This window comes from Pezoporus occidentalis, unplaced genomic scaffold (genome assembly GCF_034315485.1).
Source record: "Pezoporus occidentalis ecotype Australia unplaced genomic scaffold, CSIRO_AGI_Poc_V1 ctg76, whole genome shotgun sequence".
Taxonomy (NCBI): domain Eukaryota; kingdom Metazoa; phylum Chordata; class Aves; order Psittaciformes; family Psittacidae; genus Pezoporus; species Pezoporus occidentalis.
Genome location: NW_026916115.1, coordinates 1403948 through 1421139, shown reverse-complemented (window position 1 = coordinate 1421139; position 17192 = coordinate 1403948). Strand labels below are relative to the sequence as shown.

The 17192-nt window shown below is 54.3% G+C and overlaps 1 protein-coding gene across 4 annotated transcripts in view; it reads left to right on the top strand.

Moving 5' to 3' along the window:
• CACNA1E (calcium voltage-gated channel subunit alpha1 E) overlaps positions 1 to 17192 on the top strand; it is a 141469-nt gene that overhangs the window by 40597 nt on the left and 83680 nt on the right. For 3 of the 4 annotated variants that reach the window (XM_062602328.1, XM_062602326.1, XM_062602327.1), the window contains exons 1-2: positions 11390 to 11490; positions 11934 to 12073. In XM_062602328.1, coding sequence (XP_062458312.1) covers positions 11398 to 11490; positions 11934 to 12073 — 233 coding nt within the window. In that variant the 5' untranslated portion in view covers positions 11390 to 11397. Of the gene's footprint in view, positions 1 to 2794; positions 3062 to 11384; positions 11491 to 11933; positions 12074 to 17192 lie in introns of those variants that run through there. The other variant, XM_062602329.1, reaches the window with a different exon arrangement.

Genomic DNA, 17192 nt, shown 5'->3' with positions numbered 1-17192 from the left:
TGCTTCTGGCAATTGGCCCAGCCTTGGTCTTCATTAACAGCGGCTTAAAGGGTTGAAAGGTGGGAAGACTGGCATTGCTCCTGGTGCTGTGCTGGTGGTGGGGAGGAGAAGGGAAAGCAGATGAGCCACAAGTCATAATTGATTTGTTTAGGGCAGTGTCTTGCCTGGAATAATCAAAGGGGCTATAATTAGTAGGTAGCTGGCATGGCCTCCTCACTGCCTGTTGTTAGTGGAAGCCCAGGGTCACTCTGGCTTTCTGGCTTGCTCAGGGGCCAGCCAGTGGACTGTGAAGCATTTTGGGAGGAATCTGCCCACCCCTTCTCAACTTTGTGCTGCAGTGTGGTGGTGGCAGATGTGGGGGATTTGCTGTGCCTCCCCACTTACACCTACCTCGGTTATAAGGCTAATCAGAGGAGCAAAGTCAAGTACAGATGGGCATCATGGTGAACTTGTGGGCTCTCGGTGTCTGGCTGAGGTTGAGGGAATGAACCCACAGCCTTTTTTGCAAACACTCCTCTGTTATCTTGCTGAGGAGGCCCTGATCCTCCTCCTTCCTCACTCAACCAGCCCCAGGGCTTCTGGCAATGTGCATGTGAGAGCCTGGGCTAAAAAGTAGGTGCTATGGTCAATCGGTTATGGTAGTGCCTGCAGGGTGGAGAAGTCTGTGGTGAGGTGCTGCTGCCAGGCTACATTGGTGGAACCGCCCTTACCTAAATGAGTTAATGATTTATGTGATTTAGGGCTTGACTGTTGTAAAATTTCCTTTTTTTTTCCTTCTCCTTTTTTTTTTTTGGGGGGGGGGGAGGGGCGCTGCCCAGATGTTCTAGACAGGGGCTAGGGCTGCAGTGGTTATGTTTGCAGAGCAGGTTGCTGGTAGTGGGATGGATAGGTGAAGAGCATCACAGGGATGCAGGGTGTCTTGTGATGCTGGCTGAAGCTGCAGGTGCCCTTCCTGCAGGAAGGGCAGGTAGTAAGTGTCCAAGGCCGTGGGGAGCCCTTTATATGAGGGATTGAATGGGAGCAGTTGGGGAATTCTGTGTGTGAGCAGCTTGGAGGGTGTGCTGAGCAGTGAGGCTGATGCCCTGCACTTTGGATAGGGAGGACATTGGGAACACCCCTGGGGAGCCACAAGTCCCCTGTATATGCTAGGAGGGCAGGGTGTGTTCCCCAAAGGTGGGTTGGCAGGCAGCTGCCATACCAGGGCTCAGTGCAACCCAGGGGACTCTGAGCATCCCTGTGTGATCTTGGCACCCACATGGCCGCAGATGTGAGGGTGCAGCTCCAGCAGTGTCCCAGTCCTCTGCCCATGGTGGGCTGAGGCAGCAGGGTCGGAAGCCAGACTGGCCCTGTGGCCGGGCCAGTCCTTCCCACCTTCCCCACTCTGGCTGCTGCTGCAGGGTCACATCCAGATCGGGTTGTTTACACCTCTCCAATGAGTTGCTGCTTCTTCTGGCCAACATCAAGTGTCAAAAAGGAAATATGGAGGCGGGGGCTGCTAAGGCGGCTGATCTGTATGCAAGTGAGCAGGAGGGCTCTCCGCGGGCACCCCTGGCATCGGGGCGGCTCCCGAAGTTTCGCAGGGAGGGGGGATGGTGCATGTGGCCGGAGAGATGCTCGGTGCGAGCTGATATGGGGTGAGCCTCTTGCCTCTCCTGGGGGCAGGGTGGGGGCAGAGCCACCCTTTGCCCCCCAGTTAGGCACCTCAATTTAGCCACTCACCTAGGGGCACCCATGTGCTGGGAAGCCCTCTGCAGCCGGGCGGAGGTGTGTGTGTGGGGGGTGCTTCTTGCAGGGTGAGGGCTCCCCCATTGCCTTTGTTCCTTTCAGACCCTCCCCTCGCCTCTGATGTTCCTTTGCGGCAGCTCCCGTGCCTGCCAAAAGAATGCACCGGATGGAGCGAGGGAGCGAGCCGGGCGGGTGTGCGTGTGTGCGCGCTTGTGTGCGCGTGTGTTGCCACTGACTTCATTAAAGCGAGCTGTCCCCGAGCTGCAGAGGCGCGGCAGCCTCCAATTCCGTGCTCCGGCTCCTGCGGGAAGCCGGCGTCGCCGTGCTCGCTCCTGCCCCGGCAGCGAGGGGCTGAGCATCCCTGCCACCGCCGGTGCCTGCCCTGGGGGGATCTGCCCGCTGCCTCGGGGAGCCAGCGGACTGGTGGCCGGGCTCCCGCAGGCTGCTGAAGATGGAGTCGGGAGGAGGGAGTTGGACGCTTGGCTCCAACTAGGCTGGACCACGCTGCAACCTGTTTCCCCGGCCTCCGCTGCGCTGGGTGCTGTACCAAATTGCGTCTTCCTTTGCGCCGGGGCGGATGGATGGACACGGATCCCAGCCCCTTCCCTGCCTGATCTCAGCCGGCAGGCAGCCCCTGGGCTCTCCTTGCTGGGAGGGGGGGTGGTGGGGTGGGGGGTGGTGGGGGTGGTGGTGAAAGGGGGCTGGTTGGGGCTTGCAGGCAGAGCGGTGGGAAGAATGTGGCTGGGTTTAACCCCTTGCTTCTTGGAGGAAGGTGCTTAGGAAGCGAGCCGCTGCGGCCTCGGCCGAGTACGCCGTCCGGCCCCTGCCTTCCTGCCGTCCGCGTGGCCGCTGCGGGGTCCGGAGGCGCTGCGCCGGGGCGTGCGCGGCAGCTTCTCTCTCTACACGCGGGTCCCCGGAGGGATGCAAAAGAGACGGGGCTGAGCATCACCCGGAGGGGAGGAGGGGGCTGTGGTTGGGACTGCGCCAGCAATCCCCCCTCCGTCTTCTTCCCCCCACCCCCCGCCGCCTCGGTGGTGCTGCTTTGGCTCACCTGTGTGTTTTCTTCCAGGATGGCTTGTTTTGGGGAGGCGGTGGCCGGCAGGCTGGGCTCCGGAGATGGGGGCTCCGACCAGAACCGGAGCCGGCAAGGACCTCCTGCCCCTGCGGGAGGCTCTCCAGGAGGCTTCAAGCAAACCAAAGCGCAAAGAGCCCGGACTATGGCTCTGTACAACCCCATTCCTGTCCGGCAGAACTGCTTCACTGTCAACAGATCACTCTTCCTCTTTGGAGAAGAGAACATAGTCAGGAAATATGCCAAGAAGCTCATCGACTGGCCATATCCTTTCTGCGCCCCCTGTGAGCTCCCCTTTGCTCCCTGGATTTGCCTCAGTGGCTGCCCAGGACACGTGTGTGGCACTAGCGGGCAGGTAAGCACCTGGTTCTGCTCTCCTGAGGTGTGTGGAGAAGGGTGCCCTCTCCCTCAGGGTTGCTGTCCTTGCCCTGTTGCTGCTTTCCCTCCTATGCTCTTTTTGGCACCTGGTGGAGAGGTGAACCCCTTCTCCCTCAGGGGGAGCCCCCCAGACTCTCCTCAGGCTTGGATTTGGGAGATCCCCGTGCTGGCAAGGAGGGGTGCTCCAATCCCGGTTTAACCCTGCATGCTTTAGGATGCTCTGTGCGTGTGTGGCTGGGGGAGGGGTTGTGGCCTTTCCTTCTGTGCCTTGATGCCTTCCTGAAGCTTTGCCACCTTACTCTTCCTGAAGCCACCCAATCCACTGGGGGATGGACACAGGGAGCCTATGAATCTCCAGTCCCTGCTGGGTGGTGGCTTCGTTCCTTGCTGCACCTGCCTGTGTGTGTTCTCTTTGCTGCTGATCACACCTGGCAAGGGTACAACTCTCCTCGGCATGCAGCACCCGGCCCCCCATGGTGGCTATTGGAACTGGTTTCCCCTTCCCTGCAGCAGAAGGGAAGATTCTGAAAACCTCTGGCTGTGCCGTACAGCCCCTCGGGGGCTGGTGCAGGGGACTGTGGATTATCCCAGAGACCTTCTCTTCTAGGCCTGGGTGGAGGGTGTGGATCCACCCCTTTCTTCCCCTGCACCTCCATCCTTTCTTTCACCCCCGCGCTTGTTTCTCTCCTCCCACCCTCACTGTGGGTACCTACGGTCACCCTGGCGAGTGCCCAGCACCGCAGCACTCAATTCCCCATCAGCGCTGTGCTTAGTGCCCTGCTGCCCCCTGAGACCCCTCCTGGGCTTTGCCTCTATGGAGGAGCCAAGCCTTAAAACTTCAGTGTGGCTGTGCTTTGGCTTTCAGACCCTCCCTGTGCTGTTTTCTGCAGTGGTGATTACATGCAGCTCTTGCTGCTGCTGCTTTCTCTCCCTGTAACTTGTTGGTTAACTTGCTGGCTCCTCCAGCAGGCGCAGGAGAGCTTGCCCTGGTGCCAGGCATGCCATGCTTTGTCTGGTGCAACAGGTACCTTAGGGAAACCATCTGGTGAGGCACAAGGATGCAGGACAGGTCACCCACCCTGCTGAGCATCCCTGGGAAAGTAGTCCCTTTGCAGCTCTGACATGTCAGGTTGAGCCACTGCCAGGCATGAGCTGGTCCTGGCTGGAGAGCCACAAAGCTCTCAGGCTTGGAAGGGTGACCTGGAGGTTAAGGGGCAGCTTGGGGGGGCTGAATTTCCCATTGTATCCCTAAATTTGCCCCTGCTGGCAGCACCCGCTGAGTGGGAGGCTGCAGGAGATTTGGTGTAGAAATGGGGATGGGCACGCAGCAGCTCAGCTTGGAGCCTTGCAGGGCAGCGGCCAGGCCGGCCTGCCTGCTTTTCCAGAACATGCCAAATTATTCATGTGCTTTTTCAGCACGGTGTGGGAGGGCCCTCGCCTCTTCGGCTTTCATTTGAAGCAAGAAGGAGCTGGGGTGCTGCCGCTGGCCCGGCACTCCCCGCGTGGGCCGGGGTCCCGTGCCGGCATGATGTCTCATCTCTAGGCAGCCGCTGTCTCCTAGAGACTAGAGCTTCACCACCGCACAGTAAAACCTCCCCAGCGTTATTCTTTCCTGGAATTTGCAATGCATGAGGGAGATGGGCTCATTTTATATTTTTTTTTGCAGAAGTAGGTGACATATGCCTGTGTGAGTGCTGGGAATGGGTGTGCTCCAAGCGCGGGAGCTGAGCTTCCCTGGCAGTCCCCCGCCTGGCTGCCATCTCTTTCTAAGAAACTCATCCACCCCAGAGCTCCTCTGCACCACTTGAGCTCATAAGGGCTTGGGGATGGACAAGTTTTTTTGCTAATGAGTTTGGTGAGGTTGGCCAGATGTGTTGTTCCCATCCTTGTAGTTGTAGCCTGGCATATGTAGCTGGTGCATTTTGGTAGGGCTAGAGAAAATGTGTGAGCATCTCAGCTGCCTGGCCTGGAGCCCATGGCATCGCTCCTGGGTGAGGGTGGTTTGAGGAGGTAAGCACTGGATCTTGGCCACAGTCAATGAGAGCTGCTGGCTTTAGAAGGGAGATGAGCTTGTTCTGGTACTGTGGGTCAGAGTGGGCACAGCACAGAAGACATAGAAGGGGGCTGGGTTGGAGCGCGGGGAGAAGTGGAGGCTCTTCTTCATCCAGCTCCAGTTGACTAGGTAATAGGGCTAAAAATAACTGGTGATTCAGGCCTGTATATCTGCTGGGTAACCGTATAATTATAACCAGCAGCCTCTGCAGTTCGGCTTCCCAGTGTAAATAGGGGTGATGCATGGAAGGAAAGGAGGAGAAATATGAGCAACTGGGACTGGGATGCAGCTCTGTGGGGAGGCAAGTCTTTGCCGAGTTCCTTGCTGGATAGTTCAATGCATTACCTCCACTGGAGCTGCGCTTTTTATTGGTCCTGTCCGAAATGTGAGGAAGCTGCTGTTCTGGCTGTAGGAACAACTACTCTTCTTCAGGAACATAGCCTCATCCTGCCTCTTCTCCGCCCACTGAATGCCAGGCCTTTAGCCCTGATTTCATTTGTTTGGCTGCCTGGAAAGCTGCAATTCAGTTAGCACATGAGATGGGCGCAGCTCATCTATATTGCTCCGTTCTTCATCTACTTAATCACATTTGACCTGGATAAAATCCCTCTCCCGCCCCAGATACGCCAGATGACATTGTGTGGTTCTGGTTATGTCCCCAAGGACAGTTTCCAGCTGCAGGTGCACACTGGCCTCTTTACCTGCCCCCCTGGTTTGGCATGGGAGAGGGTTGTCCACCAGTCCTCTGGGGACCTTGCTGTACCCTACAGTGGAGGCCTTCTCCTATCCCAATCCCTTTGAATACCCTATCTTGTGCTGGTATGGCCAAGAGGAGCTGGGGTGTCTGCAAAGCCCTAGTGTGCATCCCTGGCCCAACATACATGGAGGATTTGCTCCATGGCATGCACACCCTTTTGTCCCTGACCCGTTCTGCTCATGACGACTTCCATTTTGACCCAGGCATCTCTGGTGCTGCAAGGGCACTGCCCCCCAGGGACTGTGCCAGTGTTATGCCCACCTGGGCAAGCACCTTCTGCCCCTTTGCTTTTGCCCAGCCAAGATTTTGGCTGGTCTTGCCTCCCTGCTGGAAGAGCTGTGCCATGTTGTGCCATCCTTGGGCAGCTCCCTTCTTGCGCTACCCAAGAATGTATCTTTTTTCCCTCTAGGGCTGTTTTCTGTGTCCTCCATTCATCAGATGATAATTTATTTCATTTTTTTGGGGAGGGGCGAGTAGGTGTAATGGAAGGTCCATCTTTTTTGACAGCCGGGTAGAGCGAGGCTGCCTGTCAGATGGTGAATTTAAACAGAGGCAGCTGTTGTCATGGTGATGCCAAGTTGCATCCTGTTGCTGTGGCAACCAAAGTTAAAAAACTGATGTTAAGGCAGAAAAATCACATGATGTAGTTCTTTTTTGTTCAAAAAAAAAAAAAAGGAGAGGAGAGAAATTTGATTTTGAGTTTTAAGTGTAGGGTGAGGTGGGGGAGAAGGAGACATTTTTTCATGGAGCTATTTGCACGTGGCAGGCAGGCATCCTGCATCCCTATGGGAATGGCACCACTGTAGGCAGCTCTGCTCTGACTGGCTTCTGCATGTTTAGCCCCTTTGGTTTAGCCCCTGATGGACATCAGCCCAACGCATTTTGAAGTTATAAGCAGCAACATCTATGGCTGCAGATAGCCAATAGCTGGGATGTGTCCGTGCAATGAGATTTAGGCAGGCTGAGCATCTTGTCTGGGTGCTCCCTCAAAGTTGTGCAGAGGCACAAGCACAGCCTCAAGCCTTTATCTGCTGGGGAAGGACCCCTCGCATCCTCAGGGAGAAGCCAGGGAGATGTTGCAGAACTAGGGAACCACAGGGTTAAATTAGGATCACTCATGGTCTTTGCCCCATTTATCATTTTGGGCTCCTCTTGGAAAACAGTGTTGGAAAAGAGGTGCTCACTTTCTTGCAGGGATCTGGAGTTCAGAGAAGGGGGTGTCTGGGCTTCCTAGGGTTAGGTATGTTGAAGAGGTGGGCCTTTCTTCCTGCCAGGCCACATCTGTGTGGAGCACGCATCAGTGGTGGGGTTGGGACGAACAAGACGGAGTGCACAGATGTAGGAACTGAAGCTCCTTGTCACTGACACCTGGGGAGGAGGGAAAGCCCCTCAGTGCAGCAGATCCTGGGGGGAAGCCTGCAGAGCAGTGGGAAATGTAGACCTGTAAGTTTCTAGAAGATGTTGGAGCTGGGCTGGATGATGCAGGCAGCACGAGGGGTTAAATTGTCCCTGCCCTTCTCCCTGGCCCTCTGAGGTAGGCTTCCCCAAGAACCCTTTTGAAGATGCCCATGTGGTCTCACTCCTTCAGCTCTTCCGTGCCTTCCTCACCTGTCTGCCCAGGACAAGGGAGAAGGCATGGTCACTGAAATGGGGAGATGGAGGGGGCTTTCTGCAGCTCCCAGCCCATGCCCACATCCGGGGAGGGATTTATCTTGCACCCAGCCTCTTGGGGACGTTGCATCAATGTGCTATGAACACCATAAATCTATCTTCAGGGACTGGAGCTGGGCACACTGCCTGTGTTAGCAATATAGATGTTCTGGATGGCCTGGTTTTGGCTTCTAGTTGGTGACGGAGGTGAAGAAGGAGGGGGCACAGCTGGAAGCAATGATCCACTGGTGGCTGGACATCTTGCTGCTAGCTCCTGCCAGACACTCCAAAGAGCTCCAGCTCCAGTCATGGGATTATCTCAGTGCCTGATCCAGTGGGCTTGGGCCTGGGTATGGGGGCAGGTCCACATGGCCTGGGGGAACCTTCTCCACCTCAAAGGCACTGGGAGGGAAGCGTGGAGCTGCAGGTGTAGTGTGCACTGGGACTGGCCGAGTTGCTAAGGAAACAAGTCAACGGTGCAGGGGAGAGAGTGTTGGGTAAAGGAGATAAATCAATAAGAAAACCTATTTTTATCGGCTCCCTAATGATCCTCCAGGAGAAGCCAGACGAAGGAGGAGGAGAAGGCTGGAGGGAGATGGGCTTTCATTACTGGGCTTGCAGGGAAAAGAGTGCTACTCTGTGTTTCAGTTGGCTGGAAGGTTGTGTAGTTAGACATATAATGAGAGAGTAAACAAAGGAGTGACAGAGCATTGTCCAATGGTCTCCAACCCCAGCCTGAGGGGGGATGCTTGCTTGGCAGAAGTGAAATGTGTAGATAAAATTTCCCCTAGTTCAGCCAGGTGTTCCTGCTGTCCCTTGGGGAGGGTTTTCTTACCCTTGGCCTTGCAAAACTTGGCACAGCTGCGGCTACTGGGGTTTGTGTCCATGGGGTTGATGCCTTGCAGCTCTTTCCCAGCTCCAGATGTGATAACCCAGGCTCTGGTCCTTGGGAAAACAGGGCTACCAGGGCTTGGAGAATCACTTTTGGCTGTGACCTCCAGCTTAGGTTGCTGCTTAGGTGGCAGTTCCCTGTTTTGCTTAGGCTTGATATCTGCCAAACCATGTACCACATGCTCACTGGAGGTGGAGAGGGGATGTGGTCTCTTGCTGCTGCTGTGACAAATGTGTACTGTCCGTGCACTGTCAAGACAGATGTTAGAACCAGCAAGGAAATATAAGTGGTCCATTAGAGGTGGTCCTGAGTCCCCCAGCCACTGCCAGGCTGGGCTCGCCCACTGCTGGCTTTGAAGAAATTGTTTTTTTCCCACCTGGGTGTTTTCCCTATGGGACTAGCAGTGACAGGAGGGGGGATGCAGGGGTAGATGCCCAGCATGTTGGGAAGGAGCACAGGGTGCTTGGCAGGGTAGATGCCCTGGGGCTCACAGATGGACTGTGCAGTTCCCACACTTCTCATCTAGGCAAATGTGCCTGGTGCCTGGGGAGCTTGCTGCACCGCCCCACTAACAGGCTGTTTTCTTTTAAGCCTGTGCTAATTGCTATCAGACTTTCAGGAAAATGAAACAAAAAGACCCCAGATAGGCCAGTGGCTTGGGGCCAAGTGCTGGAGTCTGGGTATCAGCTGAAGTGTGTAGCTAGAGGTGGGAAGCAGGGGAAGTACATGGCTTTTGCAGGAGTTGTGCGATGAAGTCCTTGCTTGTGTTAAGAGTTCTAAGCCCACATAAGTGAGCTTTGTAGTACTCTCTCTTTTGGTTTGCCTCTAACTTACCAACCATTAATTTCACTGAGTGGCCTTTTAAATGCCTTGGCTGAATCCTTCCTGGCTCTTCCTCCTACTGGGCTAAATAAATCCCAGCTCCTGCAGGCTCTCCTTGGCTACCCCTCCTGGACAGCCCTCTGGGGAACTGCTCTGATGCCCAGCCCCACTTCCACCTTGCCCATGTGCCACAGGGTAAACAGGGTCGCTGCTGCTGGGGCTGCTGCCACCAGGGTCACTTTGTGGTTTACAGTTTCCCACACTCATGACCAGCACTGGGATGTTTTCTCTTGCACACAGGCTCAGGGCTGCTGGTTTAAAACATCTTGCTGTAGTCAGTGGCTTCAGTGGACAGAAAGCAAGGTTGCAAAAATGAAAATGATCCCTTTTCCCTGAGGTGATGGCATGGGCATTTGACTCCTCCTGGCCTGAGAGGTGTGAACCTGAAGCTGATGGGTCTGGAGAAGCCCAGTGCTGTGTGAAAGAGCTCACCTGGGGTGCTGTTCCCTCTGCCAGCTTGGGAATGGTGGGAGCATGGGTGATGTCTTTATGGAAAAATCCATCCTAGGTGGTATCACATCTGATTTCAACAGACATTGGGATCACTTGGGATGGTGGCAGTTTCCATCCTGGGGTGACTGCTGATGCCAGTGGTGACAGTAATATAGCTGGGATTTTTTGGCATGGAAGGAGTGGAAAATGGGTGTGCTGCTTGTTGATGAATCTCACCTCATCTTGTTTTTGAGAACAATAGGGCTTTTATTGCAAAGATGTGGTAAAGATGGATGGGAAGTCAGAAAGATGTGTCCATTCTGTTGCTTGGAATTGCTTTGTTTTTAGGGCTTGGCAGTGGGCCAGGCAGCAGGAGGGAGCTACATGCCCCCACCTTGCTCCCAGCAGATCCTGTGAATCAAAAGGCAGGAGGGGGCTGAGTTTTGGATGCTTTCCTGGTCATCAGCCTGCTCTTTTCTCTGCCCACCCCTTCCCACTCACTCAGGTCCTCAGATGCCAACTCCTGCAGAAGGGTGTGCAAACCCTAGACATGGCTGTAGGATTTAGGATGCTTGTAAGGGTCCAGCCAGATCCTGGTGATAAGGTACTGATAATCCTTGTGGTCTCGTGAAGTATCGCTGAGCTGGGATGTCTCCTTAGGGAGTTTCCACCCTGCCTGTATTGAAGCTCAGGCCCAGGCACCATCAGTTCAGTTGTGAATGCTCAGCCTGGTGCTCCGCAGCTCCCGAGCACTGCCTGGTCTCACCCTGCCACCTGCAGCATGCTTGGCAAGAGATCCTTGGTTCCCAGGGCATGACCACCTTGCCAGTGCTGGGCAGAGTGGGCTGATCCACCTCAGATCCCCAGGACCTGCTAGGGAAGCTCTGTCCTCCCTGAGCTGTGCAGATGATTTCTCCCACAGGGATGCTTTAGAACCAGAGCTGCTGATAGCCTGCGACCTGCCCTCCTCCCCTCCCCCAAAGCCCCATCTCCTGCTTCTTCGTGATGGAATAGAGAAGGCTGGCAGCAAGAACATGGCATGCAGAAACATGCTGCCCATGGCCACCACCATGCCATGCCAGGCAGGACTTCCCTGACGCTGTCAGGGACCATGCCAAACCCTTTTCAAGATGAAGCCCTCTCTGGTCAGAACCTGGCTGTCCACCTTCATACTTGTGTCCATCCTCTGGACTCTCAGCACAAGCTGCATCTCTCTTCTAAGAATGTTCACAGTCCCGGCAAAGGTTAATGTCCCATGAACTTGGGAAGAAGGTGATAAGGCTCATCAAGAAAGGCTCAGTGAGGAACATCCTGGGGGCTCTCAGTTCTCTTGTCACCCCTCTCACTTCCAAACATCACCAATGGGGCTTCACCCTCCTGGCTGGGAGCAGCAGGAGGCAAAACCTGGGCTGTGTGTATGTATGTTCCTGTGGGCAAAGCGGTGGTGCTGGCTAATGAGCAGGTGAAATGAAGGGTGGGCAGCGGCGGGCTGGTGGGCTGGAGACATCATCTACCTCTTCTTTGCTCCTTAACTCCCTTCCACTCCCTTTGAATACATGATCCTGGCAACCATCATTGCCAACTGCATCGTGCTAGCCCTTGAGCAGCACCTCCCCGAGGATGACAAGACACCCATGTCACGGAGATTAGTAAGTACCGTGTCCATTCCTCTCCACCCTGCATTGGGGGTTATGGAGGGTGGGCAGGGTCATCAACCAAGGGGAGCCAACCTTTTCTCCTAGCCAATTTTTTCTGGTTTCAGAGTGGTATGGTGGGAGGTTTCCTCTGGGACCAGATCCTCCAGTGTTCCTGGGGCTGCTGTCACATACTCCTCTATGGAAAGGGTTCAGGAAGGTTTAAGCCCCTAAAAAAGTGGGATAGGGAAGGGGGACTGGGAAACTTGGGTGGGTCATAGTCACCCTATTTTTATTTCCAAGGTTGATGCTGGCTGAGGAAGGGCTGTGAAAACTCCCGGAAGAGGATGGGGCTGGGGAAGGTGGGATGGGACGTGAGTTGGGTAAATGTGAAATGGCTGGTTCTGTGTTTGCCCCGTCTCCAGCTCTCACTATGTCACTCTGTTTCCCTCTGGCAGGAGAAGACGGAGCCCTACTTCATCGGTATTTTCTGCTTCGAGGCTGGGATTAAGATTGTGGCCCTGGGGTTTGTTTTCCACAAGGGCTCGTACCTGCGCAATGGCTGGAATGTCATGGACTTCATCGTAGTCCTCAGCGGGTGAGTCAGGAGTGTGGGGCCTGTGGTGGGGATGGGCAGCTGGGCATTGGCGCTTGTCCTAGTGGGGACACAAACTCCAGGATGTGGTCCGAGGCCTTAGTTTGCTGTTGTTTCTTCATCCCAAAGAGAGAGGGGAGGATGGTTCCCTGTGCTGCATGCTCCTGTGTTGGGTTTGCTGCGGGCAGCTGGTGGAGAGCCATGATTCCCCATCAGATGAGGAGGAGGGCTGGCTCTGAAGGTATCGTGTCTAGCTTCCTCAGTTGGTGGCCTGGCATCTGTCACCTTTCTGGGCATGGGGCAGGGTGAGGACAGGGTAGGAGCATGGCTTGATAAGCAACTGGATGTGATCTCAGAGAGGTTTTGGTCAAACCTTATGTGGTGAGGGCAAAAATATCTTCTCTTCTTGCCCTCCCAAGCACTTTCCAGCCTCGGCCTGGTGCTGGAGGTTTGGGAATGAGGTCTGGGTGAGGCCGTGTTCCCAGGTGATGCTCACTCAGTGTCCCAGTGTGCAGCAGTGACGCTGGGGGTGGTAGCACACAGAGCTTCGCAGGTGCTGGTTGTGTCACTGGTGGTGTCATTGCCAGGGACGTGGCCCAGATTTGAGTCCTGCTTGCAGTGTGATGGGCTGTGCTGGTGACACAGAACCAACTAGAGGCATTTGGGCTTGAGTTAGACAACAGTGGTATTCGCCTTGAGCAGAAGTCCCCCAGGGTGACTCCCCTGGGACCCTCACTGTGTGGAGGGAGCAGGTGAGTGCCTGCAGCCACCTAGGGGCCCTGGGAAGGGGTGCCTGGATTGCAGCTGTTCCTTTTTGCATGTCAATGATCACCTTCAGAGGAGCTAGTCTGCTGCATACAGATGGAGCCTGTAGACATCCAAGCACTTCATGAGCTTTGGGAGGTACAAAGAAACTGCAGGGATGTCTGGGAAACTGAGGCATAGGACCCAGGCAAGATACCTGGGGTCTCTCCCAAGTTGTTTGCTGCACAGTCCTGTCTCTTGGCTTCTAGGGTTGTGGCACCATGTGAGACAAGACACCTGTTCAGGTATTTGGAGGAGGAAGGGGGATGCTGAGCCTGGTGTTGCTGAGGACGTAGTGATGGGTGCTGCTTGTCCATAGTGGAAAGGTTCAGGCTGGGACTGTGCCTGAGAGTAGGCTTGAGGAGAATATGACCGGGAACACTTTGAATCCCTTGGTCCAGTGTGGGTCTGGATGGGCTTGCTGGGAAGTGGGACCATGTCTGCCTATGAAGGCAGGATGTCTTGGTGTGCTGGTGGTGGGGTGTTGCTTCTCAGTGGGTAGCAAACTAGCTGCCTATGGTTGGTGCAACCATCACACAAGATGTAGCTGGCTCTTCTGCATCTGCAGAGTGACTGTCAGGGGATGGCTTCTGAGGGCAAGGCAGGTTTGTGGGGAGAGCAACCAGACACAGCTTCTGGGCTGGGCAAAAGTGGTCACACCTCTAGGAACAGCGTGGGGCACATGGAACACGTGGTTAGCAACAAGAGAGTATGTTCTGGTCTCACTGTGCAGCTGTGGTGCTGGACTGAGCGTAAGGAAAGTGGTTGGGTGACTGGGAAATGCCCATTGGCTGTCTCCTGGCCCACACATCCTTTAGAGCCTGGGCCAAGGGGAAGCACTGGGCTGTGAGGGGGGGGTTGCCACAGACCTCTCCCTGCCCTCCCCACAGCTCTGGGTGAGCTGACTGTAACCGAGCTGATGCTGAGTCAGCATTCAGCAATTACTCACTCATGAAAGCTTTGCCAGCTCCTTTCAGTGCCGGGCCCAGCCGGGCCCTGTGCCAGGGAATCAATTGTCCATGAAGGGCTGTTAGCACCGTGCCAGCCGTCCTGCCAGGAGATGCCTGGGTCCCCCTGATACTGCCAGTTACAGGGGGCAGCCCTCTGGGGTCTGCTTCACTACTATCCCTTCACATCCTAATGTTTCGCCAGCAGGATGAAACCCTCTCCAAGAAATGCCCAGTTACCTGCTGGCTTTGCACGAGAAGTGCCAGTGCCCGCTGGCATGAGCTCACTGGCCTTTTGGGACAAATTCTGTTGTATGATGGGCGAAGTAGGCAATCCGCAAATACTCACCCTAGATCAGTTTTGGGGAGGATCACGTCACTGGGGGATCAGCTGGATGAGGACATAGGCTCCTCTGGGCTGTTCAGCTCTTGCTTTTGCTGTGTGGTGCTGATAGAGCTGCTTTTCTTCAGGGCTGTGGTTGTGACTCCCTTGCAAGAAACTCTTGTCTGTTTGATCTGCTGAATTATTGGCAAATTGCTTCAGCAAATAATCCTTGGCTGGCAAATGACTTGCAAACAGCTTGTGGGAGAGGGTTTGCATTTGGCGGTTCATGCTGTGTCGGTTGTGTAAGGCGGCCGGTGAAGTCTGCACGGCGGATGTGTGCGGGCGACCAGTGGGTTCAGGATCATCTTTGTGGACTAAAACTTTACGTTTGATAAATGTGGGAATGTCTGTACAGGGACTATCGAGCTGGGGAGAATTACGTGGTTAGGATCTTGTCATGACTTAGCAAGAGGCAGTGGTTGTGGCGGAGGGGATGTTGTGAGCGTCTGTAGTATAGGGTAGTGCTCGCCTTGGGATGTGCTGACTTGTTAGGAATGCTGATGCATCCCATGATGATGGACCAGAGGATATCTGTGTGAGCAGGATCCCACTCCGTCCCTAATGGACCCAGAGAGACCCAGCATCATGCTTGCTGGGCATTGTCCCTCCAAGAGTGACAGAGGGATTTTTCCTTTCTGCACTTACTTTTTATGACATGTCTGGTGTGAGAGGTGCTTAATGCAGGTGACATCATGGTCCCAGATACTGTGTTGGGGTTTCCACTAGCAGTGGAATATCCTGGGCATGTATATTAGCCACATAAGGGGCTACTGCTGTGAGCAGGTTCTCAGGACCCTGTGCAGGAATAGATGGCACTGACTTGGGTTCAACTGGTGTTTGCTTCTTGTGTCAATAAATCCAGATTTTTGCCTCTTAACGGAAATCAACGCCCACCTAAAACTCCCTGATGCTGAAGCTTCCACTGGGGAACTAATAGTCACATTTGTAAACCTGCTCTGTTTATAACCTGTGGTTTCCAAATCATCATTGCTGCCTGAAAAAACAACCTGTTCTCCCTCAGCTAAAATTTTTTATCCAAAAGCGTGCATAAAATAACTTCACTCTTTTTGAGGTAGAGCCAGGGAGGGGAATGTCTGTTTCCCCTGGGGCTTGGGGATGCTTGCCTTGCCCGTGCATGAACCAGAGCTGTCCAGGCGCTGAAGCTGTACTCATACATGCAGCATGTGCTGGACCAAAAAGCGGAAAACTGCTCAGAAACAGTCAGAAAGGGCAATGGGTGCTTGGAGACCTCCTAGCTGGTGGTCCTAAGAGGGTGAGGTTGAAGGAGCTTTAGCCATCAGCAGCTAAAGCATCAATCAGCTCCCTGCTCCCTAGGTGCCATTAGCATAATGAACAGAATGAGGACCCTGCAGCAGCCTGCCTTGTCCCACACCATATTTGAAGGTGCTTGCGGAAAAAGAGGGGTTAAAAATTGCCTCTGCAAGTATCCAGGTGGGTGTGTGCTTCACACACTCCAATGCCTGAGCATCATAGCACGGAGTTCGCTTTTTCATAGCAGTTGCAGCAGTAATACAATAGTACATTATGTGAGAGGTGAAAGGGTGGGGGAACACTTCTCACAATGGGGAATAACCAAAACGTGAATCAAAAGGCCCTTGTGAAGTTGTGCTGCTCTGAAGTCAGGGAAGCAGCCGCTGTAAAACCAGGATAAATACACCAGGGTCATTAAAAGGAAGAGCTGGCATCAGGGTTTTTTTGAGGGTTTAATAATAGCTGCTACACCTGGACGCCTTTTGTGAAGCCCTTGGGTACTGTGGTTTTCATTAAGGGATTTTGTGGGGTGGAGCGTGGCCAAGGGAAGGCAGGAATGAGTGATCACAGGTGGTGCCTGCTGTGCCCTTAGCAAACACAGAGCTGACTGGATGGGTACCAGCCTGTGCCAGCAGAGGAAAGCCTGGCTCTCCAAGTCTGGACAGCTGTCCCAAAAACCTACAAATGCAAGTGGCAGTCATGAGCCTAGTCTCTCTGTCTGACCTCCTCAGTGAAATCCTGTGCATGCTCGTGCCCTCATTTTCTGCTGTGGCTGGGGTGAAGCAGGAGAGAGAGGTTCCTAGGTGGCTGCTTCCCTCCATGCTGCAGGGCTACAACGTGAGCATGGGGACAAGGAGGGCAGGCTGGTTGTCACCACAGCAGGTGGTTGTGGTGCTGTCTGGATTTTGAGAATACTGTCCTGGAAAGTGCCTTGATACCCTTTTTGCAGTTCCCTTGAGCTCCCCCATGGCAGAGGCAAAGACGATTTACCCTGTGGCAGTTAGTGCACCTCGCGCAACCCAAGTTCTGTGAGTCTTAAGTGGTGGTCTTTTTATCTTGGTGGTTCAGAGATGGAGCAGGGGATGCAGTATATGAATATTCCTTGTGGTTTGGGGTGCTGCCCCCCAGCAGTGTGCCTGGCACCCCATGCATGTGAAAGAGCACACACATGTACACATGCACACCTGAGGTTGGAAGAAACTCTTCTCCCACTGCTGACACCTATTTTCCTAATCGAGGGAGTACAGTGCACCTCCAGGCAAGGAAGCCTGGGGGAGTGGATATGAGGCTTGGAGAACAAGCGTTAAATCAGAGCACAAGTGGAACATCCTGACATGGTTATTCTGCTGGAGCCTGTACCATTACAAGGAGTGCTGTCCAATAGGATAAGGCAGTAAAGAGACAACCCCAGCTTTAAAAGTGGAACAATGTTTTGATCACATCCAACAACTTTTTTCTTCTTCCCTTCTTTTCCTTTCATAAATGGTGCTCGTTTCCAACCTGATGTCTGGCCCATCTCCCACGTCCTTCCCAGCCCTTTCCTTCCAGGACGATTAGTAAAGTGTTTGGTCTTTCGTTAGGATGAATAATTAATTCCCCAGCTTTGTGAATGATTCATGTGCCATATGCCACGGTGACAGGATGTGCCTGACATTGGCACCTTGTACAAAGGGCAGTGCTGCTTCCCCAGCCCAGTGAGGGGATGGGGTGGGTA